General features: G+C 42.2%; 1 protein-coding gene and 1 pseudogene across 9 annotated transcripts in view; one reads left to right on the top strand and one right to left on the bottom strand.

Moving 5' to 3' along the window:
* The window catches only part of OVCH2 (ovochymase 2), a 108,604-nt gene that overhangs the window by 3,993 nt on the left and 77,355 nt on the right, over positions 1 to 27,256 (bottom strand). For 6 of the 9 annotated variants that reach the window (XR_009760617.1, XR_009760619.1, XR_009760618.1 and 3 more), the window contains 14 exons: positions 27,002 to 27,153; positions 23,656 to 23,851; positions 22,681 to 22,704; positions 21,142 to 21,232; positions 20,903 to 21,036; positions 15,480 to 15,620; positions 14,789 to 14,919; positions 12,485 to 12,578; positions 9,501 to 9,632; positions 8,016 to 8,096; positions 6,295 to 6,481; positions 2,542 to 2,614; positions 1,972 to 2,167; positions 1,561 to 1,712 (listed from right to left, as the gene is read on the bottom strand). Coding sequence is in view for 4 of the 9 variants with exons in the window: in XM_061610503.1 (XP_061466487.1) it covers positions 1,561 to 1,712; positions 1,972 to 2,167; positions 2,542 to 2,614; positions 6,295 to 6,481; positions 8,016 to 8,096; positions 9,501 to 9,632; positions 12,485 to 12,578; positions 14,789 to 14,919; positions 15,480 to 15,620; positions 20,903 to 21,036; positions 21,142 to 21,232; positions 22,681 to 22,704; positions 23,656 to 23,851; positions 27,002 to 27,153 (1,784 nt within the window). In the remaining 5 variants the exon portion in view is untranslated. Of the gene's footprint in view, positions 1 to 1,560; positions 1,713 to 1,971; positions 2,168 to 2,541; positions 2,615 to 6,294; positions 6,482 to 7,995; positions 8,097 to 9,500; positions 9,633 to 12,484; positions 12,605 to 14,788; positions 14,920 to 15,479; positions 15,621 to 20,902; positions 21,037 to 21,141; positions 21,233 to 22,680; positions 22,705 to 23,655; positions 23,852 to 27,001; positions 27,154 to 27,256 lie in introns of those variants that run through there. The other 3 variants (XM_061610504.1, XM_061610505.1, XM_061610506.1) reach the window with 3 other exon arrangements.
* On the top strand, positions 7,561 to 7,679 carry LOC133378680 (5S ribosomal RNA; annotated as a pseudogene).

Below are 27,256 nucleotides of genomic sequence, written 5' to 3'. Positions count from 1 at the left end.
ACAAAAAGGGATTGCAAAGAGCTCCAAAAAGACCTCTCCAAACTGAGTGAATGGGCGGAAAAATGGCAAATGCAATTCAATATAAGCAAGTGTAAAATTATGCATATTGGAGCAAAAAATCTTAATTTCACATATACGCTCATGGGGTCTAAACTGGCAGTGACTGACCAGGAGAGACACCTCAGGGTTGTAGTGGACAGCACGATGAAAATGTCGACCCAGTGTGCGGCAGCTGTGAAAAAGGCAAATTCCATGCTAGCAATAATTAGGAAAGGTATTGAAAATAAAACAGCCGATATCATAATGCCGTTGTATAAATCTATGGTGCGGCCGCATTTGGAATACTGTGTACAGTTCTGGTCGCCTCATCTCAAAAAGGATATGATAGAGTTGGAAAAGGTTCAGAAGAGGGCAACCAGAATGATCAAGGGGATGGAGCGACTCCCTTATGAGGAAAGGTTGCAGCATTTGGGGCTTTTTAATTTAGAGAAAAGGTGGGCCAGAGGAGACATGATAGAAGTGTATAAAATTATGCATGGCATTGAGAAAGTGGATAGAGAAAAGTTCTTCTCCCTCTCTCATAATACTGGAACTCGTGGACATTCAAAGAAGCTGAATGTTGGAAGATCCAGGACAGACAAAAGGAAGTACTTCTTTACTCAGCGCATAGTTAAACTATGGAATTTGCTCCCACAAGATGCAGTAATGGCCACCAGCTTGGATGGCTTTAAAAGAAGATTAGACAAATTCATGGAGGACAGGGCTATCAATGGCTACTAGCCATGATGGCTGTGCTCTGCCACCCTAGTCAGAGGCAGCATGCTTCTGAAGACCAGTTGCCGGAAGCCTCAGGAGGGGAGAGTGTTCTTGCACTCAGGTCCTGCTTGCGGGCTTCCCCCAGGCACCTGGCTGGCCACTGTGAGAACAGGATGCTGGACTAGATGGGCCACTGGCCTGATCCACCAGGCTCTTCTTATGTTCTTAGTTGATGGTTATACCCATGCAGGAACCAGAAGACCACAATACCTGCTGGAACGCCTCTCCCGATACGAACCTGCTCGTACACTACGCTCCACATCGAAGGCCCTCCTCCGAGTTCCGACTCAGAGAGAGGCTCGGAGGGTGGTAACAAGAACTAGGGCCTTCTCGGTGGTGGCCCCTGAACTGTGGAATAGTCTCCCCGATGAGGTGCGCTTGGTGCCGACTTTGCTATCTTTTCGGCGCCAAGTTAAAACCTTCCTCTTTTCTAAGGCATTTTAATCTAATTTTAATCTTAATTTAGTTTTAAACTTGTTATAACTGATTTTAGATTTTCATTTTTTTTATATGTGTTCTTGTTTTATTATGATGGGTTTTATTGTATGTATTTGTATTTTTGCTGTACACCGCCCAGAGAGCTATGCTAGTCGGGCGGTATAAAAATCTAATAAATAAATAAATAAGAAGCCTTGCCTTGGCTCTAAGTTCTCAACCCCTGTTCTACTGGGTGTTTGTAGAATTGTTGCACAGACCTTGTGAATTCTTGATTGAGAATAATACATATGCTCTGTGACTACTTACTGTACATGCATCCTTTCCTTCTTCAGTTGGAAATCCAGCACAGAACATCTGCTTGTTTAGACCACCAGGATGGTTTGTATAGTATTTCTGACATTCTTCAGAAACCAAAATAGGAACTTCAAGCTGATGGAGTTTTCTTGAATTTTCTCCATCTTGAGGGGTGAAAAATGGCACAGCCAGGAAAAAACTACGATTCAGATATGAGCTCCTCAAATGTAAAAAGCACATTTATTTATTTTTTCTTTCACAATCCAAGCTGGTCCTTTAACATGCAAAACATTTTTGCAGTCTACATTTTCAGTTCATGAGCTCCCCTTCTCTGCCACTCCCTTCAATGAAGAAGTCACAGCTAAGAATCATTCCGGCTGACTGATGAGCACAAAATTCCTCCTGAAAGACAAATGCACTCACCTTCATACTGAATGCCCCATCCTGTAATGACACACACTCTTGCAGCCTCAACCTTTTCATCTTTCTCAGGCAGACACACAGGACGAACATAATGATTGAATTCTAAAGGTTCAGTCAGTTGCACCAGTGCAATGTCTGAATCTGTAGTCGTGGTGTTAAAATCTGGATGTATAATGTACTGTTTCACCAATCTTTTCTAGGAAAAGCAGAAAAATGCAACAGCATGTTATATGAAAAGATGGAAATATGAGCTTAAACACATTTCAGCCACTCTGTGCAACTGTCTGGACTCGGGAACAGCACAGCATAATCATCATTTAGAAAAAGATATTTTCTTTTTCTGATAGGCAGTAGCTGGTAGTAGAATGACGTGTAGTAGTAGTCTACTCAGCGTAAAATCTACTATGGCATACTTTGATTTTTTTTAAAAAAATCTCTTGTGCAAACCTCTTCTTCATTTGGCTCTCTCAGCCACTCTTGTTCACATGGGAGGGTTCGGCTTCCAGGTGTTCTGCATGTTACAGGACAAAGACAAGTTTCTTTCATAGATACTGAATAACTTGTACTAACCTGACTATGCTGTTCTTCGTCTTTGATGTCATGGAGTCCAACAACCACTCTCCAAACATCCTTGTATTTTTCCCTTTACAGAGAATAGAATAAACCTCAGAATTGTTTTAATCAAATAGTTTGTATCACACATTTATATTCAACCATGATAATAACTTACTCCTGTGTACATTAGGACCCCATCAGTGTGAACAAACTTGATTTAGGCTGCAGTCTAAACATATATACTTTGGGAGGTAAGTCCCATTGAACAAAGTGCGCCTTACTTCAGAGAAGACATTTAGGGATTTATTGGAAAGGCCCAACAGTACTCGTAAATCCAACTGATTTCAGTACAAGTGCCATGAAACACTTCTTCAGGTGTTCCATAACTGTGTGTAGTAAATACACAAGGGAGGGGGCAGGAATGCAAGGTTAGCTCTGCCCAGCTTTTGTAGTTGTTTTCATTGCTCTCCATGAGCTGGAGGGCAACCATGTGAAGTGCAGTGCCTCCTGTACTCGCAGAGGCTCACCAAGTGTTTTAGAATCCTTACTCTACATGGGGCTGCCTTTGAAGATGGTTCGGAAACTGCAGCTTGTGCAAAATGCAGCGGCCAGATTGGTAACAGGGACCAGACGGTTTGAACATATAAAACCAATTCTGGCCCGCTTGCATTGGCTGCCTGTATGTTTTCGAGCTCAATTCAAAGTGCTGGTTTTAACCTATAAAGCCTTACACGGCTTGGAACCACAATACCTGATGGAACACCTCTCCTGACACGAACCCACCCGTACACTACGCTCCACATCCAAGGCCCTCCTCCGGGTGCCTACTCCGAGGGAAGCTCAGAGGATGGCAACAAGGGAGAGGGCTTTCTCAGTGATGGCCCCCAAATTATGATATGATTTTCCTGATGAAGTGCTCCTGGCGCCAACACTGTTATCTTTTTGGCGCCAGGTCAAGACTTTCCTCTTCTCCCAGGCATTTTAGCTCATTAATTTTTTTTATTCAAAGTTTCAAAAAACAAAACAAAACAAAAACAAATTAATAACTAATACAATAAAATAAAATGTTGACTTCCGATTTGTCGCAGATCAGTTATAGGTCTATAATATATAACAAACCTGTCTCTTAATATATTACAAAATCACTTTCCTCCAGTAGTTATCTTAATTAATCATCAAATCTCATTAACATCACTTTATTCTTTCCGCAAAAAGTCAAAGAGAGGTTTCAAGTCCTTGAGAAATATATCCATCGATTTTTCTCCAAATAAACATGTTGATTAATCCATCTCATCAAGTCTGCTAGGTCCAGTAATTTCAATAGCCATTCTTCCATTATCAGTGTTAATTCCCTCTTCCATCTTCCATCCTTGCATCCATAATAATCTTGCTGTCATAGTCATAGTCATATAATAAGAGTCTGATGGGAATTTCCTTCCTCACAAATATTTCCTTGCCATCAATTCTGAATGTGTTACTGAAATGTTGTAAAGTCATATCTCTGTTCCTCTTTTTTACGAAATGCACTAGCACATCTCTTGAGAGTTTTTCCATTGTCACATATCTGTAATTAATTCTATAAATTTTCTCTATTTCAAGCTCTATCACATCATTCCAGTCCAGAATTTTTTTCGAAACATTGATAGCTTTATCTCTGATATCTTCATCAATTTCTTCAGGGACAACGCTGAATTCCAAACAGTAATCTTTATCTCTAAGGTCCATAAACTCCAAATCTTTTTCCAGTTCCACATTTGATATATCTGTTCCAATCTCCAGGACTTGCATCTTCCCTTTAATTTTTCTTTCTTCTTCTATTGCTTGTCTAGTTATATCTTTGATCTCATCAACCTCCTCTCTCATAAAATCCCCTATTTCTTTCAGCTCCTGCTTCATTTTGCCAAATTCAATTTTCATCTCTTGTTTGCCATGTCTAAGTTCTTGTTTCATTATCTCAATCTCATCCATTATTTTCTGAAACATATTTACTTCCAGGGTCTCAGCCACTTTCTTAATTGTCATTTTTAAAACCAAGAAGAAGAAAAAAAACCCTTCAATTTCCAATATAGCACTATTCCCAAGCAAAGAGCAATTTATTTCTTTTTCCAGCAACAAAGGAGTTAATATTCCAAACCTGATGACATCATAATGTAGACAGCACAAACTGCCTTATCTCTTATGTGTCCAAGAATGCAAAACAAATTTAGTTCACAGCATCCAAATAGTTAGTGGCATAAAGAACAAGCAGATTCGTCAAAATGAAGTAGACCAGAAAAAATAGTCCCAGACATATAATACTCAAAAGTTCATATAAATCAATTTTTTTCTCCTCAGATTAGATATCTCTCATCCGTTTGTATCTTTATAATTCTCAATTCCAGGCCAGCTTTTTGCAATAAAAACAAAGATAAGCTATTTCGATTTCCTTCCGCCTTAATTCCGTGTATAAAAGAGAAAAGTTATAACTCACCCAGGGATTATTTACTGCTGATTCTTTTAACAAATCTCTTTTACTGCAACAATTTAAGCCAAATGATAAGGATAGAAAGAAGAATGCTTGCCTGTTAAAATCTGTTTTTCTTTGAAGAAAAGAAAAACGTCTTGCTTAATCAGTTTGAGCTTGCTTGAAATTCCTTGGCTCCGTCCGACGTTGCTGGCTGGTCCTTCGTTCATAGGCAATCCTAATGAATTCAAGTCCCCCAACAAACACAACGAAGCTTGTGGATGATCTCTTCGTTTCTCCCTTGCCTGGGAGAAAGTTTTTACCAGTCAAAAAAAACCTTTGACTGGTTTTAAAACTGAAAAAGCTTCCTCTGAGACGACAGCTCGTCTCAGAGGCAGGCACAAGCGAAGCAATCCTTCCCGGAAGTCTCCCAGGCATTTTAGCATGTGTTTTTAAATTGTTATTTTTAAGTGTTTTTAAATTTGTATATTTGTTTTTAATGTTTTTAATTGTTGTAAACCACCCAGAGAGCTTCGGCTATGGGGCGGTATACAAATGTAATAAATAATAAATTATTATGATGATTATGATGATGATGATGATGATGATGATTATGTTAACTATACACTTCTGAAGAGGTCTTAAGTGTTGTAATTTGGTTGTACACTCAAGAAAAAAAAATGGTTTAGGCCAAGAAACTTGTTCTAAGATTCTGGTTTTATAGTAAATCAAAACCCCTCAGTCTAGCTGATGGGGGGGGGGAGAGAGAAAGATCATATCAGTTTGGTAAGATTTTGTGAACACTGGAGGAATATAAATCCTATAGCCTCTTGCAACTGGATATTTAATCTGGCAGGTATCTGCCAAACCTTCATACAGCCAAAAGAGGGAGGAACCCTACCTCCTTCCACCTTAAATGGCAGGGGTTTAGATACAAGGCTGGCTCTGCCACGCCAAGCAACGCCACGGCAGAGTTAGGACTGCTCTGTAACACTGTACACACTAATCAGGAAGTAAATCTCATTGAACTCAATGGGATTTACTTCTGAGTAGACATGCCCAGACTTGCATTTTAAGCCTGCAATCCTATATACCAGTCTTCACCAACCAATGCCCTCCAGATGGATTACAACCCCTATCAGTCCTAGCCAGCACTGTAGTCTAAAGACTCTGAAACATCACCAGGTTGGCAGAATATGGTATTACCAAGGTAATAATAAGTAAGCTTGCATAGGATTGCACTGTAAGTAATGCATTTGCTAATGTGTTTTTCAAATGGTGCAGATACGGTTACTGTCATTCCTGAGGTATAATATAGTACTTACTTTCCTTTGAAACAGTGAGCAGCAGTGACTACCCATGTGCTTGTAAGAACTGTTCCTCCACAGATGCTTTCTCCCAAAATTTGTATGCTTGCCTGCCAAGGCCAAGAATACGGTACAGCTTCTTCACCTCCAACTATCCGACTAAAAAGAAACCGAGGCTGGTTGGATGCTACTCCACAAATGTCACCTGGTGATGTAGAGCAGAGAAAAGGTTAATGCACATTACAAAAAGTTTATGCACATTACAGCACGAAGCTGTCAACATTTGGCTGATTCTGTAGACTATTTAGGAGCAGCTTGTATTTAATAATAAAACCCACCAAATTTCATAGCACTTAATTCTGAGAGGACATGCAGAGGATAGGACTGCATTTCAATGGTGGTTAGTGAGGTGGCCAAAATCACCAACAGCCACAGCCTGGTGATGGAAAAAGGAGTTTTACCATCCCTATCTTTTGGTACCAGGCGCCAGTGGTGGGGGAAGCAGCCATCCCGTGCAAGTGCACATTTGCTGATGATCGCTCCTGCTGACCTTAGCAGCTTGCACCTGCACCAGGGTGACTATCCACTCAGCAACCTTACAATTGCAAGGTAAAGGCTGATTCTTCACCACCACCCCAACCCCCTGTCACTGAAAGATATCTCACATCATCATTATACTATCACCACCAGATGTTTTGTCTAGTGAACCACCTCCTTGCTGCCACTGCTGTTTTTAACAAATTTTCTGTTTAACCTTACACTATCTCATTGTAATGGGGCTGACACAATCCACTAAGAATAGCTTTTCTATAAACTCCATTGAAAGTAAATAAGTGCACCTACAATGGCCAATTCCATGTTACTTGCATAAATCAAAGAGAAACCTAATTCATCGGCTCTTAATTTGATGCGTCTGGTTTTAAAGAACTGGCTTGTAATCAGTGCCATCCCTACTATTAGGTGGAGTGTGGCAACTGCCTCAGACAGCAGATACTGATGTAGCAGCAGCATTTCCTGGATGTTCCTCCTGAGGTCTTCAGCCATTCCCCTGTGTTGCCTCATGGCCACTCACCCCCCCCCCCGGCAATCTGGTTTGCTGCTTCATGTGCAGTGGAGGACGCGATCCCTACACCAGCATTCAACTAAGATTCTGCTGCCAATTCAGTCAGCTTCCACACATGGAATAGGGAAGGGGTGCCATCTTGTCCTTCACCACAGGCAGCAAAATGGCTTCAGTGGATCTGCTTGTAGTCTGCAAAATATGTTGGGTTTATACTCCATTGCGCCTACAGCCATGCTACCCTGAACATGCCCAATCTTGTCTGATCTTGGAAGCTAAGCAGGGTTGGGCCTGGTTAGTACTTGGATGGGAGACCGCCTGGGAATACCAGGTCCCGTAGGCTTAGAGAAAGGCAATGGTAAACCACCTCTAAATACCTCTTACCATGAAAACCCTATGAATATATATATATATAAAAGATTCATAGGGTTGCCATAAGTCGGAATCGATTTGAAGGCATATAACAACAAAAAATCCTCCATTGCCTTATTAGGAAAACATTTTCTAGCCAAACTTGATGTGTGTGCAGACTGGATTTATACTTTTATTCTACATAAACATCACCTCTCTTCTAATACATTCCAAGAATGTCTGCATACCAAACTCTGGACTCCTCTCTACATTTATTTTGCCATTTCCCTGCTCCTACCCAAGGGTACCTTGACACAAGCTGATTTACCAGGAATGTCAGTTTCATTTGTAGCATCATTTATTTCTTCTGGAAGCATTACTTCACTGCTCGAATTGGATATGTTTAGATCTAATTTAAAAAGAACAAAGAAGGAACAGAGCCATTGTCAGAATGTGCTATATTCTTACACATGCTAATGGTGGCCACTTGACAAACCTCAAAGCTCAAAGGCTAGTTTAACAAAGGAAACCTAGTCTGACCAGCAGAGCGGGTTTCTTCCCCTTCAGATCCCAGATCAGAGGCTGGAAAGGGGATTCATAGAAATAGGCCATCTCAACCCTCAGTCCCACAACAATATATATTGCTGGTTGTCATGGCTTGCCTAACTCCATATGTGGTGCTCTGCAAGCTGCGACAATCAGCTGATCATCTACGTGGGGGATGTCATTGACAGGTGTGTGCCCCTCCCACCTGTCAAACTTGGACCATGGGGAAATGACCCGACCTGCTGTCCAGATCCAATTCCTCACCAGATATACAGAAATAATAGATTTTATTAAGAGCCTATTACTTTGGGGCACCTCAATTTATTTACATCTACATCTTCTGTCTGTCACTATATTACCTACTGTGTATGTATCAGAACAAAGGGTAGTCAGAGCTTCAAAAATAGCTCAGAAATTGTGGCTGAAAATGCTGGAGGTAATCAACACTAAAGTAACAGCAGGCCTTATTATTAACGTTATGCTGCTCTTCTTAACCATTCATCTCAAATAGTCTAGAACAGGGGTTCCCAAATTGTGGTCCACAAGCTTCATTCTGGTGGTCCATGGCGTGTCTGTGGATTTGTGGTTGAAGATGGAAGATGGCACATCCGTAGTACTGAATATTCATGTTGATTTTTAATTGCATTTTATTGCTTCTTTTATTACTTTTATTGTATTACAGTTTGAATTCCGTGAAATTAAAATTATTACAACAGGTAGAAAAATTATTAAGTGGTCCGCCAAGTCCCTCAGCCATTTTCAAGTGACCCATGGGAAAAAAGTTTGGGAACTGGTCTTGAACCCATCATGTATAAACAGTTGGATGCTAAGTAGTCAGTGTGGTATAGGGGCAAGAAGAGCAATTTTAGTTCAGGCTTCAAACGCCCAGGCCAGCCTGAGCCTTGGGAAATTCAACTTCTATTGTGTTCAGTTATCCACCACTTCAAAAATGTATTTCCTTACTTCATTGTTTAGCTTGAGTTCAGGGTAAGTAAGGAAATCATTTATATGAGTTTAATATACTGTTATTCAGTTGGGGAAGTAAGACGGCAAGAGAGAATAGCCCAAGGTCATACAATGACACATGGCAGGGATGGAACTATCTGTGATCCACCAGCTTCCTATCCACTGGAATACAGCGACTATACTTTTAAAGAAGTAGCTATAAATAAAATACCCACAAACCATAGAGGAACACCTTTATACGGCATGTGCACATGTATATGGAAGTAAGTCCACCACCACCACCCTCCACCATTTTATTTACCTGCAACAGAGATGAACAAAAACTTGGCTTTGAACCCACCAAAAGTCTCTGTTTCATCTGCATGAAACATGATCAGCATGGTACTAGACGAACTCAAAACTGGTGCTGGGACAGCAAATCCACAAGATCGAGCTAAAGAAAATAAGTGGCAAGGTTTACATCAGAACGGAAACAACTCGACTATTACAAAATGCTAAATCAAACTATATCTTAAACATTTGGCATCCTCTGTCCTGATAATTCTTTATATAAACTATGTGCCGGTAACTACTATTTCCTTCATATAAATTAAAAGAATTTGTAGAATGGGATACATAATATCTCCCTGTTCCAGGCCCTGGGATTAGTGGGCTGACCTCAGAACTACCTGCCCCACCCTGAATCCAGCCCCGGATCAATTCAGAGGCAGAGCTAATATTTAATTAGGGTTTTTAATCCCTAATTAAACATATGATTGGGAGGGGTGGGGAAAAACAGGAAACATGTCAACTTCCCCCCCCCTCCAACCAAGAGAAGGAGGGTTTGATCCTGCAGGATGGAATCCTTCATTTACCAGCTGGGGTAAATGAAGGGAGTAGGGCGTTGGATGAGGGGGTGGACTGGAAGGAGAGGCCAGGTGAGAAGAAGAGGCCGAGTGGGAAGGAGAGGCTGGGTGGGAAAGCCTGCACCCTGCATCAAAAGGCATCAACACCCCCCAAAAAACACACACTCTTACCTTCTCCCAGAAAGATGCAGCCAGTGATCAGCTAGGTCTTGGGACTCTCCACAGTTTTTCTTCTTTTTCCTGTTTGTCTAACGCTCCTTCCTGTCTGATGCCCTGCCCCTGACATCCCTGGCCAACCCGACCCACAGAGATCCAGGGCAGTCACAACCCAACTCAAGTGACACCCAGATCCCCATGAATCAGCCCTATTTGGTTTGGGGCTCGGCTGAGTACGGTGCACAGCCCTAATAGATAATGGACAGTTTCAGATACTGACTAGAGGTTTAATTAAGTTGCAATTATGCTTTCAGATGCCAGGGGAAAGCATGCAATGCACCACTAAACTGTGCTTCCATATTCGCCCCTGCAGTCAACTCATCCAGGCTATGTACTACATATACCAAACTGATGCAACATACAGATCAAACAATAATAATATTTACCTGTATTTATATAGTACTTTTTGAGTGTGCTTTACATGCATTAACTAAGTAATTTCATAAGAACCCTATATAAAGGTAAATCTACAGTATATTGTTATTCTGGTATTGCTGATGAGAAACTGAGTAAGAGATAGGAGATTGCCTGAAGTTTTCTAATGCATTCATGGTAGAGGTAAGATTAGAACCAGGGACTTTGCAGGTGATAGCTCACAAGCTTAGCCACTTGGGCAGAGCAATCCAAATCATGGGAATCTAATGGAGGGGGTGAAAGCTCCACAGCATCCACTCCCCATTCGGGAGCTGCTGGCGGTAGAATGCAGGCTCCGTCAGGAGCTGCATGCAGGAGCCAGAAGAGAATTGTCAGCTCCCATGAATACCACTACAAGGGAGTAAGGAGTCCCCACTGACCCACAGTTTAATTGTTTTCCTCTGCCAACCTTCTTGCCAATGGAATTCCTGTGCAGATCAGGACCTGCGGGAGCACTCTGAGGGGGACTTGGATGCCATGAAAGTCCCCCAATGGCTCCTCCCCCCCACACCCCCAGAATGCCCATCTGTAGGGCTACCGCCGGCTTCTGCCAGCTCTCCTCCACCAGGCTGGCCATCCCCAGCAGATGGCAGGCTCCTAGTGCTGCTGCAGCTCAGCCAGGACAGGGGGCTTCTGCTGGTAGAGCCCAGCAGTGGCGGGAGCCTGCCAACTCAACTGGGGATCTGCCACATCCAACTCCCCCCAGCCCAGTATAAGCTCATGTTGGACTCCTCCCTAAGCCAGCAAACAGTTTGGTAAAGCACTCTAAATGGACAAGATTTACACCACAAACTAGAGGAGAGAACCCATGACATCCCAAAAGAGACTATACATATTGTTATGAGTATGGGGGTTGGAATGGATGATTCCTGTGCATACCCTTCCAACCTCTGATTTGGAATCCTGTGCCTTGGAATGAGGAACTCGCTCTGCTGGTCAGATGAGTCTCTTTTGTTAAGCTAATAGAGTGGCCAGGTAGGATAATGGGTCTATCAGTTGCCCAGCAACTGGTGAATGGGCCAGGAAGACCCTTTTGTCATTGAAACTCTTCAGGAGAGCCTTCCCCCCACTCCTGGCTGCTAGGAGAGGCTTGTGTTTTTAGTTGTGAGCAAGAATTGCTGGGGACTGGAGGCAGGCAGAGAGGCTGGCTCTCTGCATCATGGCTATAGGATGCCTCCTGTAACACTGATGGAAAAACTGGATATTGGACTGCTGATGCCTTGAACCCTTCCATCCTAAGCTCAGGTTGGAATGTTTGTAAATATATAAACCATGTTTCATAAAGACACCACAGTCTCTGCTGACCTTCTTTCCAAAGGAAACCAAACCCTGGATGAGTGCAGAGACCCCTGAAATCTCACTGCTCGGAGGTTGGGGAGGCGCGCAGCAATATGTACTGGGCAATGCTCAACATATTTCAAATACATTTACATTCTTCAACAAGACTCTGGAGATTGACAGGACAATGTACAACATCCCCTTTTTCTGTGATCAATTTCAACATATTTTCAATGCCTTCATATGATTGAACACAATCATTGGTAGTTATGCATAACTGTTTAACTGACATTAATCTCAGCAAGTATCACCGCTGAGGCACCAGCCTTATTTCTTTGTAAAAAACCAAACTTATAACATATTTGTCATAAATTTGTCTAACTCTGTTATGAAATCCATTACACTTTGTGCTTTTCCAATTGTTCTAGAGAGGCTGTTCCATTACTAGTGTCATCTTCAGTGACAAAACATTAAAAAGAAGCATCAGATCTGAATTAGTGCACAATATTAGAAATAAATATAACAAACAAACCTATTTCCTTCTCCCTTGCAATATTTTCATACACTGTCACTGAGTCGTAAGCACAGTCTTCATTTTCTTCCAGTTCAAAATTTTCATATATGAGCTTCAGAAAAATCAAACAGCAAAACGCTGAAGTTCACCAAAAACAGAGTTTTAGTTTCAGATAAGATATTTTTCTTATTGGTCATAGATCAGTCGGGGGTGTTACTGAGAAAGTTAAAACATTACCCTTTCCATGGTCAGTGAGAAAAACATTATTTAAACAAGGCATAAACTAAGGGTGCAATTCAACTCACATTTACACTGGGGAGATGGATCTCCAGCTGAGCTAGTTGGGTCCTGGCTCAACCAGGCTATGTCAGCATAAGTCCCTTAGCCCATCTCAGCCGAGAACAGTGTAAGTGAAGCCAGAATAAGTCCCCAAAAAGGGGGATTCTGGGGAGGTCAGGGGAGGGGCCAAGGGGAGGGGACTTAGGCCACATCCAACTCATGTTCAGAGCACTCCTGCAGGTTCCAATTTAAGCAAAGGTTATGTCAGGAAAAAAGCTGGTGTAAGAAAATAAATACAATAGAAGTCAATGGAGAGGGTTTACTCTCTGGTGACGGTATTTGGGAGAGTCAGCTTTTACTTTCTGATCCCTGCACGCAGCTCCCAGCTGAGCTGGTGGTCAACCAACCCAGAGGCTCCTGAATGGCCATTGGATATGGCTGAACTTTACACCAGCTTCTTTTGCACCGGCACCATTAATGCCAGCTTCCCCTGAGTTGGATTACTCTGTAAAGCGGCAATCCTATGCCCACATATTTCATCATAAGTCCACAGTGAACACAGTAGGGCTTATTTCTGAGTAAACATGTATAGGATTGCACTACACCTCCCAAATCCAAACATTAGCATTTATTATATTTTATATATGGAAACAGAAACACAGTTTGCTTGACAGCAGTCTATAATACTTGTATGTCTCAAATGTGGGTAGCAACCTCTCTGGTGTTTCATAGGCCACAAGGTCTCAAAACATTTAAAAAATTATATGTGGTCAAGTTTTTAAAAATAAATGTAAAATAATTGATAATTGATGTGCAGCCCTACCCTATCTTTATTTACTCAGAAGTAAGCCTCACTGCATTCAATGGAGCTTACTCCTGAGTATGCGTCCATACTCTTGCAGCCTTAAAGACAAATTCATCCAAAATTCCTTTCGAGAAAATTAATCCTAAACACGCTTTCCCCAGGAACATAGAATTTAAGTATGGTGCATCAAATATTATAAATATAAAAGGAATAGCTGTCAGCGTTATGAATAGATCAATAGCACAAGCCTTTGCACATCTACTCAGAAGCAAGTCCCACTGAGTTAAATGGGACTCACTCCTAGGTAAGAGTGCACTGGAGTGCAGCCCAAATATCGCTGTAGTCACTGGAGGTCTCCACAGACATTACACATTTATTAATGAGGAAACATGATAAGACGTTACCATTGGAGGGTATACATTTTGGAAATGCTAGCTTTAATGGGATAATGGACCCTCTATACTGACAGGAATCAAATTGTAAATCTTGTTTTCTAAACTACTTTGAAAACATTTGCAGAAGAATGTGGTAGCAGGAAATAGTTGTTTCCAGGAGAAAAAGAGTATACTTTATTTTCTGGTGAGTGGAATTCTTATTTGAGAATAGATTATTTATTCACAGCTTCACATGCAATTCACACCCACATAAAAATGGACAAATCTATCAGTTTTGGTTTCTCTCATTTATCCAGTCTTCAGTCAGTTCCCCTCATTTCACATCAGTTCATGATTTATATTTTTTCTCATGAAAATTCATTAACATTTTAGTTGGGTTTCCTCCTAATATAACACATTTTTGTATGTTATTTTCATGCATCTATGTATTCTTATGCACACTTTACCCTAATATATGTATTTTGTACATATTACTTGACTTGAGAAGTGCATTAAAAAAATGGAGAAGTGCACATTTTGAAGGATGGTATGTTTCAGTCTGCATATTGTTTCAGAAAGTGCAAATTAGATTGGCAAAGGTGTTGCAGGCAGATTAAATCAACCCCAAAAATTTATGAACAAATTGGAAAACAGACAAGCTCAAAGGGCACTGAAGCTTGCAAAAACCCAGTGTACTTAAATAATATCCAAACAAGATATTATATGTTCACCAATTATGAAACAGCACCAAAATAAAGCAACCTCTGGAGTCGAATGTTATGCTGCTTTTGAAGGTTTGAACCAAACATATTTTGTTCAAAGGAAAGCCTTTGCGTAGATGTCAGTAAATCCCCTGTTTTGTACCTTGACCACATAGTTTTCTGGAGCATGAATAATCCATTGACAATCTGCCAGATTACTGTATGCCTCAGGATAATGCATGCTTTGCACTGTTCCTTCCTCAAAGAGTATGGCAACAGATCCACAGCCAGAATCTAGAAGGACAGTAAAAGAAAAGAAAAAAGGGGACAAATTAAATAGCCCATCGGCAAACTGTAAGGCTTGGAAGTACTTATTATTGGGCTTATTATACTTTGAATAAAATATAAGAGTTTTTTTCCCATTTCTAATTAGGGGATTCCTTCAATGGACTGCCAGGAGTCAATTTTTTAATTAGGGAACTTTCTAAATATGGGCCAAGGAGGTATTGAGAGGTAGGCACATGGATAGGCTATGTTTGCCCTTGATTCTTGCTGAGTCTATCTTCTCAGAGGCCTTGGGAGCTATATTAATAATGTCACAACTACACAGTATTCCACCGGCACCAAAACCTTTGTATGGCAAGATTATGTCCTAATTGCATCTTGACCAGTGACTTACTAAAGCTACAAATCATAAAATCTCCCTAAAGCATCCCCCCCCCATGTAGGGACTGGTATGGTACAAAAAAAGAACTGCAAGTAATAAAGTAAAAGTTCCAGTCTCTATAATCTATATTGTATATAGTGAAACTCACTCGGCCTCTCATAGATTATTGGAGAGTATGTGTGCTTACCTTGGAGGGTAGCTGGCTCAATAGCTTTATATATTATAGAAAATCCAGATCCCTGTTCTTTGTTATCAGACACAAATTTTAGCCTTAGACTATTGGAGCCAACCAAAATGGGTAATGGAGGGTCCTTTCCACAGAATTTTCCTGAAAGGCATTAATTTTATAAATGTGATTTTACTAATATTTACTTGAGCATTTCCAGTAATGTGAAAAAAATCTGCTTCTGAGTATGTATGCTTAGGATCATAGCCTTCAGGCTGATTTACAACAACAATGTGTAACATGGTAGCTATAAGATTGGGAAGGAGAATGTGCAACCCATAAATGCCTCAATATGTGCCAGGCTCAACCTAACATTTGTATCCACATTTCAGCTGCATTCATTAGCAGAGCATCTTAGCAGCTAAAAGGTGCCTATCCCCATAAAATCCATAGTGAGGCTTAGCTTTATCTAAGTTTGTTCACACATGAAAGTCCAAAACCCTTCAGAAAGAAAGAGCCACATCAGGATGGAGCAATCTCCAGCAGGAAAGTGAGGAAAGGGGAAGAGAGGTTAACTCTTTCCTGTCTGCTCCTTCTCTGCTCCAAATTCCCCCCAACCACTTTTCCTCTTTTCCGTGGGGGCTATGCTCACAAATGTATGGCTGGAACCCTGCAGGTGAAATATATATGTGTGTGTGTGAGTGTGTGTGCCTGACTGTGTGCGTGAGAGAATGAGAGATTTGGAGCACAGAAAATTGGGTATCTCCTCCATATCACCGCTTCCTGAAGCACCTTTTCTTTTTTCAAAAAAGAGGTACTACAACACAGAAGCCTTCTGCCAGTTTCTTCCTCCTTTTCTTTTCCACTTTCTACTTTTATCAGAACATGGGATAGCATGGCACTGTCCACACCTTTCTGAAAGGTATGTTTTTGCATTCATGGTGTCCTATCCACACTAGTGAGTGGTACATGTCTACAAGTGCCTATTTTGTTCATGCACAGACCCTCCCCTTTCTCCATGCTTTCCATCCCCAACCTGTTACACTTCACAGATCATGCACAAAGTACCAAGCAGGGTGTGATTTTGTAATTAGCTGCCTACAGGAAGTGTTTGATGTACAGTTGCTCATGCATTTCTTGTGCATCACTCTTCCTGCACCAGGACTTGTTTTTGTTTTAATAACAGCTGTGCAGAACTGTCAACAAGCCCAGCCTCGGATGTACTCCTCCCCTTTCCCTTGCTCAGTGCAGTAGGCCAGGGAGTTTGGGGCTGTGTATCAAATGACAATGAGCTGGTTTGGCCAATGGCATCAAGAGACCTTGAGCACCATGGCTGGGAGGGGAGGGGGGAACCATTGTCTGGGTCAGACACAAGCCCAACAGTTGTGGAGTTAACACATTCCCTTCCCTTCCCCCTTCCTGGTACCTCCCCATTTTTAGAAACTTAACATATCTAACACACCCCTGTGGGCCACAGCAGTGCCATTCCATCAGTTACATGAGAAAAGCAAAGCTAGGTAACCACAAAGTTCCTTGCAGGAAGGGAGGGAGAGTAGGAGTTGCAGAGGCATCCCATTTCACTGCGAACATAAGAACACAAGAAGAGCCTGCTGGATCAGGCCAGTGGCCCATCTAGTCCAGCATCCTATTCTCACAGTGGCCAACCAGGTGCCTGGGGGAAGCCCTCAAACAGGACCTGAGTGCAAGAGCACTCTCCCCTCCTGCAGCTTCTGGCAACTGGTTTTCAAAAGCATGCTGCATCTGACTAGGGTGGCAGAGCAGAGCTATCATGGCTAATAGCCATTATTATTATCCTCCATTAATTTGTCTCAACTTTTAAAGCCATCCAAGTTAGTGGCCATCACTGCCTCTTGCAGGAGCGAATTCCATAGTCTAACTAGGCACTGCGTAGAGAAGTACTTTCTTTTGTCTGTCCTGAATCTTCCAACATTCAGCTTCATTGGATGTCCATGAGTTCTAGTCTTATGAGAGAGGGAGGAAAACTTGTCTCTTCCCACTTTTTCCATGCCATGCATAATTTTATACACTTCTATTGTGTCGCCTCTGAATCACCTTTGCTATAAACTAAAAAGCCCCAAAGGTTGCAACCTTTCATCATGGGGGAATTGCTCCATCCTCTTGATCATTCTAAACCTTTTCCAAATCTACAATATCCTTTTTGAGGTGAGGTAACCAGAACTGAAGCTTCCCAAATAATTCAGTGGGTATGTGAAAGTGGCAGGATTTTTCTTTTCTTAATGGCCCTGGAACTTGCATACTAACAAAAAGTCTAGCAGCACAATTCCAGGCAAGGCTTTCTGATGGTGCATAAGTCTCACTCTGGTATTAAAGGAGGGAGGAGGGGATCAAATTCCATGCATAGCAAAATTGTTATCTTCCTTCCTACTGAAGTAAAAGCATCAAACTTCCCAGAAATAATATGGTTCAGGTGTGCCCAGCTGTGCCAAAGCAGAACTGAGACCTGGCAGACCAGAGCACACCCCCAAGATGTATTACATGAAAAAATGGAAATGGACTGCCTTCAAGTCGATCCCGACTTATGACGACCCTATGAATAGGGTTTTCATGGTAAGCGGTATTCAGAGATGGTTTACCATTGCCTTCCTCTGAGGCTGAGAGGCGGTGACTGGCCCAAGGTCACCCAGTGAGCTTCATGGCTGTGTGGGGATTTGAACCCTGGTCTCCCAGGTCATAGTCCAACACTCTAACCACTACACCACACTGGCTGTCATGTATTACATAACACATCAGAAACACACCGTCTCCAGAAATGGAATAGTTCTGCTTTGAGAACAGCCACACCTTTGGAGTTTTCACCTCTATATGGATCTTAGCAGTGTAATTAGATTTTTTTCTGGTAATGTGAAATCTGCATCAAGAAGTGGGGGAGGGGTTGTGATGCGTACAACTCAAGCGCAATGTCATATGGATGACCGTCAGGAAATGAGTGAAAATGAGGTACACTGCAAATAGGCAGTATGTGTCTGATGTGGAAATGCCCCAAGCCTGCCAGGATTGTATTACTCTCTGTGTGTGGAAAGAGGGGATGATATAAGCCACCACTAGTAAGGACACAATGTGAGGAAGGCAGTGGAAAGCCACTGATGCTCCTTACAGCAGTATAACTTTCAAGACTCTCCTTTCTGACTTCTCCAGCCAGTTACCCCAGACGTCAGGTGGAGGGGGAAAGACTGGTTCTCATCTGCACCAATAACACATTATTCCATATTAGGAAGTCCTGTGTTGTTGTTGTTAATTAAATTTATATCCTGGTCTTCCTCCCAGAAGGAATATGGTCATTGTTAGGCCTACACACACAGGCATGGCATGATGTGAGCAGAGCAGAATAGTGGCCATAATGAATGAAAGATGGATGAAATATGCCATGTCTGTTTCATTTTGGGGCAAAAACTGCTTGTACCTCTTTGCCTTTCCGACTGCTGGCTGCTAGCAGACGAAACCATGGTGTTCCACTAAGAGTGGGTATGGAGTCAAAACAATGACATAATACTCTGTTTGAGTATAGTGGCAGAGCTAACGTGTGTGAAAGGGATTACCTGGAAATCACTTAAGCAGCATGGATTCATTTTCTCATTTTGTCCCCCTCCCAAACAGATTATGGTAATCCATAGTCTATGCTCAATTACATATTATGGCGCTCCAACCACATTTACTGAAATTCATGTGAATCTTATTGGATAATTCCTACCTCCTGATCAGGTTTGCTGGTTAGTATAAAAGATACTCAAATTTTGGGTTAGTGAGATCTTCCGGGGGGGGGCAGAATTGCCTTTGGATTATTTTTCCTTTTCCCCCCTTTACCTCTATCTACCTTCTTTCACATGCTTTGCCCAAGCTGAAGGCTTCAGGCCTGCCCACTCACAAGTAACTATGACTTTCTTTAATATTCTAGGAAACCTAGGGCTAAGTCGTGGAGTTGGAGTGAGTTAGGAGGGAAATATATGATCTACCCTGTTAGTACATATTTTTATTATTTTACTGTTAACACATCTCATCGTTAATTAGTTTATATATATCACATTGCTTTAAGTTGTTTTCTAAGCTACTTTAAGTTGCTGTACTTCCAATATTATCTTTGATTTATTTTCTATCAGTTCGCTATCTCATAATAACATTAAGTCTTGTATATCAATAAACTGGTGTACTTGTTTCAGTTGTAAGTTTTGTGTTATGGATTGTGTTTTCCTCCCTGTTCCACTGTGTTGTTACTGAGCAAAATGAACCAGGACTGAAGATACAAAAATGAATTTGCATAGACCAGAATTTGGCATGGTGTGTGCATGAGCCCTGATAGGATCCACTGAGAGAGGCAACAGGAATCTGGAAGATGATGCGCAAGCGCAGGGGCCAGCAACAAGCTACCAGGGCCAGCACCAGCCGGCCCTGGGCCCCGCACGTACGCCCCGCCTGCCTACCTACCTACCAAGTGGGCAGGGTGGGCGGAGTGAGCGGGCGGGCAAGTGGGGGGCAGGCAAGTGAGCGGGGGCGGGGGTGAGCGATTGAGTGGGAAGGCGGGTGGGCGAGCGGGCAGAAGGGTGAGCAGGCAGGTGGGCTGGTGGGAGAAAGGTGGGTGAGTGAATGAGTGAGTGGGCAGGCGGGTGAGCAGGCAGCAAGTGGGCACAGGCAGGGGGCAGGAAGGTGAGTGGAGGGGCAGCGAGTGGGCACAGGCCAGCGGGTGAGGGAGCAAGCAAACGGGCAGCCAGGCAGCTGGGTAGCTCCCTCCCTGCGATCAGCAGCTGGGACCTTCTCTGCAATCTGCGGCAGGAGAGCACTACTCCCCCACCCTAACGAGGGGCCCTTCAGGGGTCCCTGTGGACTGCAGGGTCCTCAGCCAGGGCCCAACCTGGCCCTCCTTTGGCACCAGCCCTGCAAGCTACACCCCCCCTGGGCAAAGTGCTGCTCCAGTAGCCAAGATATGGCCAACCACCATTTTCATTTGAAACTTTCCCCAAAGTGAAAGTGGCAGTGAGTTTAGCCAATCAGATGCTGTCTTTTGCTTCAGGGGGCCAATGTGAGTGAGGGCCCTTGCTTCTCCAGTGTTAATGAGGGGAAGAAGGGAGCAACCTTATCCTCACCCTAACTTGGGCTGTTGGGCATGGACAGCCTCGCTCAGTGTCAGGCATGTTGGAGAGCAAAGCACTGTTCCTTACTCAAGACCTCAGAAATACATAGGGGTGCTTTTTAGATCCATACCACAAGCGTCCCATAGCTGAAATTCTTGTTTGGACAGGTCACAGTGGCACATCTGTTCACTTTAGTAGGGCATGTACTTGCACCAAAAGCTGATATTACCCATGGTCAAAGCTATCATATGCAACTTTTCAGCTATACCAGTACCATCTGCTCTTAATCTGGGAGAGCATGCAGTCTGTTGCAATATATATTTTGAAGAAGAAACTCACCAATGAGCTTCACGTCCTTAGAAATCACCGACAAGGAATCATAATCACAGTATGTATCCGACTCCACATCAAAGTGGGTAAAATTCAGTAGTATATGCATTCCTTCTGGAACAAGCAGAGTCCAAACGCACAACCTGGATTGATGCACAAGGACTGGATTCTAGTTGACAACTAATAAAGCACAGGTGCATGATACCATGTGAGGTATCTGAAAAAGGAGTTGTATTTCAGCTACTCACTGGTTGTCCTGATAAAAATGCTTGGGATGCTCAGGGAAAAGAAGCTGTCCTTCATTGTCAGGGAGTTTACCATCTTGCATGCTGCAGGATGCTGAATGCGGATGTGAAATATGCATGATGTAATATCAGGGCTTTACACTTATTGGTATAACAGATATGAGGTAACCAAGAGTTATGAGACTGCAGTGCTAGAATTTTTCAAAACATTTTTGCTATGAAATTGTGCTTAATTTTCTTTTATTAAAGAAAAACAGCAAGAAATAGTAACATAGAACTGAGTCCAGGAAAAACTATGCTTTTCTACATTTAAGAGAAAAACTTTCTACATTTTTATAGCACATCTTACTGGACAGAGTGAAAAACATGTTGCAAACAAGTTTCTAACTGTTCTGCAGTAGTCATAGATTTACAAACATTACTTCCATTAGGAACATGGGAACTGCCTTATACAGAGTAAGACCATTGGATTGGAAGTGGTTCTCCAGGGTTTCAGAGAGGAGTGTTTTCCACCCTTACATGGAGATGCTGGGAACTGACTCTGGGTCTTGCTGTATACAACATATGCATATAGGAAGCAGCCTTATACTTAGTCAGACCACTGGTCCATCAGGCTCAACACACTCTGGACTGAGCGGCACTGGCTCTCCAGGATTTTCCAGCCCTGCCTGAAGATACTGGGGATTCAATCTGGAATGCAGTCTGCCACTGAGCTATAAACTTCCCTAGTGCTTATCACAAACTGCTTGGAAAAAAATGAAAGGCTGCTGGTCACTTGGGATACTCTAAGAATAAATAATTACTTGAGTGTTTTGATCTATTTTGTCCTGCAAGAGAAAATCAGTTGTTCTAGGATGGATTGGAAAAAAATAAAATAAAAAATGCAACTATGTTTGGACAAGGCCAATTTATTTGATATCAGATAAGGAAATCTACCTAGCTTGTTTCTCCCAGTCTGTGAAATTTAAATAAATGAATTCATGAGTCAGGAACATTACTTTCATAGGATTGTTAAGACCATCTATTCAAACCCCTTGCCACATGGCCCACAATGCATCAGATGCTGAAAGATAGACCCGAACTATATGGACTTTAGTGCTCTACAAGCAGAGAAGAATTGTGCCACATTCTAGTGCTGCAGAACCAAAACTCTGAATCACCCAAATTCTTTCTTCAACTATGCCTTTATTCCTGATTATCATGATTCAGTTCCTGCTACATTATTTACAAATAAATAATGCACTATTTCTACCACCACCCCAAAAATTTAAGCAATCAAAAAGCATTCACAAACATGCAGGGAACTGGGATATTAACTTTTTAAAATCTCCTTGGACTGAAAACCCACATAAAAATTAAGGATCTCTGATCCATTTACGTTCAGATTTTTTAAATTCTTACTGACTGCAAATACTAACAAAAATAAGCATTAGGACAATTATGATCTCTAATAATTTATACTTTTTATCAGAAATGAAATAACTTAGGCTCTGCAAGTAAAAACCTAGTTCAGAAAGACTTTTTAAGGCATGTTATATTCACCTGTAGAACTCTTCATTTTCACATCTAATTAACAAGGAAAAGAGAAATATATTAGTAAAGAACGATTAATGTTACAGCAAATCAGAAATCAATTAATAGGTAACAACAAAATATAAATTGCTCTCTTTGGACCTGACCCCATGTAATAAAAATGTTTTTAAGAATTCTAGTTCAATAAGTTCATTAACAATTATATTGAAGCAGTTCTAAGTAGAGGGCTGTCTACTTATGTGCTAGAATTCTGCCCAATTTGGATTTGGTACTGAATTTTCCAGTAATTCACTTCTTCTTTATCACTGCAGATTGGACTTTTATGTAGTGATTTTCCGCTGCTATTTTCTAATTTTTTTTTAAAAAAAAACACCTTTCATTTATTGATATTTCCTTTCAAAATATCAATATTAATATCAATATTTGGCAGAAAAACAATGGTTCAGGAAAAGCAACAGACAGCAGTCAAAGAACAAATTCAAACCGATACTGGCCTGTTAGGTTGATAGAAGGCTTTCAAAGTGGCACCAGCCAACAGATTCCATCCTTACTGTCACTACTGTAAAGCCGCTGAAGTCAAATTGATGACATCTATAACAGTATTATCTGCCAAACAGCCTAGTGAAAGCTGCAATCCTCTGCCTTACGAAAGAGGCCAACAAATCCAGACTGGCTATGTTTTGCTGTTGTTTCTGTCCAGCTGACAACTTTACTATACAATTAAAGGTTTAGGATTGTATTCAACAAAATAATTCTGTTTGCACAAGGACTTCTACTTGGGCAACGGAACCTCCCTTACCCCCCATTTATCTGGGGGTTCCCCCAACCTCCCAGATCAGATTTGGAGGGAGTACAGAAGCATGTGGGGAGAGGAGAGAGGGGAAGAGCTGTTGCAAAAACAGAATTCCTTCTGAGAATAGGACAACTTAGTTGGATACAATCCTTCATATGTGAATTATGCAGAAGGTGATTAATATTGACTACCGGTGTTGATATGTTGCTGAATCCAAGGGAGCACCTTAGTAAGATCTGTGAAAACTCCTGGTGTTCCTCTTCTATGATACTTTTTTTTAAGGTTATGCATCCAGCTACGAGCACACCCTAAGCCCCACGAAGTAACCCCAATCAGGGTCCAAGAACCATGCTCGCGCCTGCACACAAGAGAGCCCCCGGAGTCACCCTGCAGGACAAAGAAACACATATCCAAAATGAGACACATATAAAAGAGCACAAGTAAATGTTTTAATTATTCTTCATATTAATGATCCTTCAAAAGTACATCCTGTTGTTTATAATCTGTTATTGAATTGACAGGATTGTTCCGGCCATGCAGCAGTGTAAAATGATCCATTTAACACAGAACCACAGAGAGGAGGAGCACAAACAGATGAAAGCAACAACTAATGTCTGAATGGAAATGGACTGCCTTCAAGTTGATCCCGACTTATGGCTACCCTATGAATACGGTTTTCATGGTAAGCGGTATTCAGAGGGGGGTTACCATTGCCTCCCTCTGAGGCTAGTCCTCCCCAGCTGGCTAGGGCCTGCTCAGCTTGCCACAGCCGCACAAGCCAGCCCCTTCCTCATCTGCAACTGCCAACTGGGGGGGCAACTGGGCTCCTTGGGACTATGCAGCTTGCCCACGGCTGCACAGGTGGCAGGGCATGTAACCCCTGAGCCACCCACTGTGGGGGTGATCTTTAGCTGGCCCTTGACACCCAGGAGACATGAGCGGGGATTTGAACTCACAGACTTTGGACTCCCAGCCAGGCTTTCCTCCCCACTGTGCTATATCAGCTGTAATGTCTGAATAGTGCAGGCATTTTTATAATGTTGGGTCTAGCAGGGGGATGGAACACCATCTGACTTTTACGTGAGGCAGCAAAATGACTTGGGTCTGAGCTACTTGCCGATGGGCTTCTTGATGAAAAGGAACATGCAAGTTGATCATAGGTAACAAAAACTGAAGTATCATGGAGTAAAGAAGAAGATCACTAGACTGATGGGATTCCTCTGCTGATCTGGCTGCTTGCACTCTTGAGCTCTGCCTCAGGTACTGAGTGGTGTCTGTAGTGCTATGGGAGTGGGATATCATGACAGTTGATAGACCTTCCCAGAAAACCTAAGGAAATAGGGTAGCCACATCTCCTCTGAAGGACTGCCTGATCCAAGAATGGTTTTAAAGAAAGAACCATGAGAAGGGAGATGGGGGGAGGGGCTCAGCAGATAGCACCTGGACTACTAACTGAGAAAGCATACAAGTCACAGTCTTTCCCACTCTGGTGAGATGTATTATATTTTTGTTTTAACTTAGAGCAATGATTTCTAAATTTGCCTCTATTCATATAAATTAGCATACGCAAATGTAATGCAAATCTGTGTCCTCTTTTCCTCCTGTTATCCATTTCCAATTTTTTGGCAGCGTGTTGGTCTCCTTGCTGAGGACTTTATTCTTTGCTCTGATGCCTCATGTAGTTCAATCCCTTGAACTGGTAGGCCATCCTTACTGGAGGATACATGGTATATGGTATGGCCTTTTCATAGTGCTAGGGCCTGGAGTGCATTCTCCTCTTCAGACCTCTTTGAATCACTCCATTACTGGCCACTACTGATTGTGGCTTCTGCCTACATCCCTTTTCCTGGTTTCTAACTTTCTCTGTAGTGGAGCTGGCATGATGGGATCTCATCATTTCAGCAACAAGAATAAAAGCGTTACTTTTTATTTCCCATCTCTCATCGGAGAGCCTTTTTGCACTTTGACTGTATGGCTCTGGTATTTGTTTCAGTATCATCTCCATACACAGTCTGCCAAGTGTACTACTATAGGCATAGATGATGATGATCTCAGAATAGGGTTAGAGCACCCTGAAATGCCTCCTACAATCTTTTGCAGTGTACTGAAATTTCATGGCAGATGTGCAAATACTACTTTGTAAATAAAGTGATATTGAAAGGGTGCCCTGAAGGAAGATTGAAAACTGTTGGTCATACATAATGACTGTGAGAAGCAGTGCCTTAGAGCAGCCTGTCCCAACCAGTGTGCCTCCAGATGTTGTTGGACCACAACTCCCATCAGCCACAGCCAGCATTGCCAATGGTCAGGAAAGATGGGAATTGTGGTCCAACAACATCTGGAGGCACACTGGTTGGGAAAGGCTGCCTTAGAGCCTTTGTGGCACTTTGTTGTCTCTGTTGCAACAAGCTAACATGGCTACCAATCAACAGTGCCCCACAGCAAGGAAGCTGTTTTATTCAGAGTCAGAGATCACTGTCCACCTAGCTCAGTACTGTCTACATCAGGATGGGGATCCTTTTATTTTTGGTTGAGGCAACATTCCCTTAGGGGTAATATGTTGGGGCCGCAGGTAGGAATGGGGAAAAACTTGGTTCACTTTTTACTGCAAATTTATCTAACTCACACTTCCCCAAACAACACAAGAACCAAAGCATAACAATCAGTTGAAATTCACACTTCTCTGAATTTTGTGATGCAGTTCTCTAACCAGACAGTGTTTACAAAAGTGCTTATGTTATGGGAAAGGGTGTATGAAAATGCACACATTAGTGAAAATAACACAAAAATGCACTGTATTAGAGAGAAGCTTACAAAAATGTGTGTAGTAGACAATTCCACGCACAAATGCAAAAAGGAAGAAATGCATACTAAAATTCTGGTGAATTTTTGTGAGGACTTAAAAAAAAATAAAATCACAAACTGATGCCAAAATATGGAGGACTGAACTTAATACTGGAAAAATGAGAAAATCAGAGAAACCAAAAGTGATAGATTTATCCATCTCTAGCCACATTCTTGTGGGGCCAGAGTCAAAAGCCAGCCCACTCCCTTCTCTCTCTTCTCCTCTATCCCTTTTTCTCTTTCTCTCTTCCCCCCTTTCCCGCCCAGTGAGCCAGTGAGTGAGGGAGAGATTGCTCTTGCCAAATGCCAGAACTGAACATGTGCAGAGGGCTTTCCCCCATCCTCCTTCCATCACTCCATCCAAATTTCTCCCCTCCTTTTTTTTGCCCTCACTCTCCTTCTCAACTCTTCCCACTTGCACAAAAGTAGGTAGAAGGTGGCAGGTTCCCTGCCCCTGGTCTACATGGACTGAGAGCAACTCTCCAGAGTATCAGGCAGGAGTCTGTCTCCATCCTAACCGGAGATGCCAGGAGTTGAACTTGGAACTTCTGCATGCAGAGGATGAGCTCTAACTCTGAGTTACAGCCTTCCTCCCAAAAAGTCCCCCTTAGCATATATCTAAAGGTCACCAAGATGGAGCTGAAGAAAAAAACAAAGAAGTATCCCATTAGCAGAGCTTTTCATTTCACCAACCTGGCAAGCATCCTTTCCTCCATCTGGAAACCCAGCACACATTACAGTGTCACCTCGAATGGGTTTCCTTAAAGTTGACAACACTCTAGAACATTCATTCTGGTCTAGGATGGGCAACTCCACTTCATGGAGGACTTCAGGGAGGATTCCATCTGGAAAACATAAAAACCTTTTACCAAATGACACTATTTGTCCATTTAGCTCAATGCTGTTTTCTCTGGTAGCAGCTCTCTAGGATCTCAGACAGAGGTTCTT

This window comes from Rhineura floridana, chromosome 2, assembly GCF_030035675.1.
Source record: "Rhineura floridana isolate rRhiFlo1 chromosome 2, rRhiFlo1.hap2, whole genome shotgun sequence".
Lineage (NCBI taxonomy): Eukaryota > Metazoa > Chordata > Lepidosauria > Squamata > Rhineuridae > Rhineura > Rhineura floridana.
The sequence above is the reverse complement of the archived record's forward strand: the minus strand, read 5'-3'. Positions and strand labels throughout refer to the sequence as shown.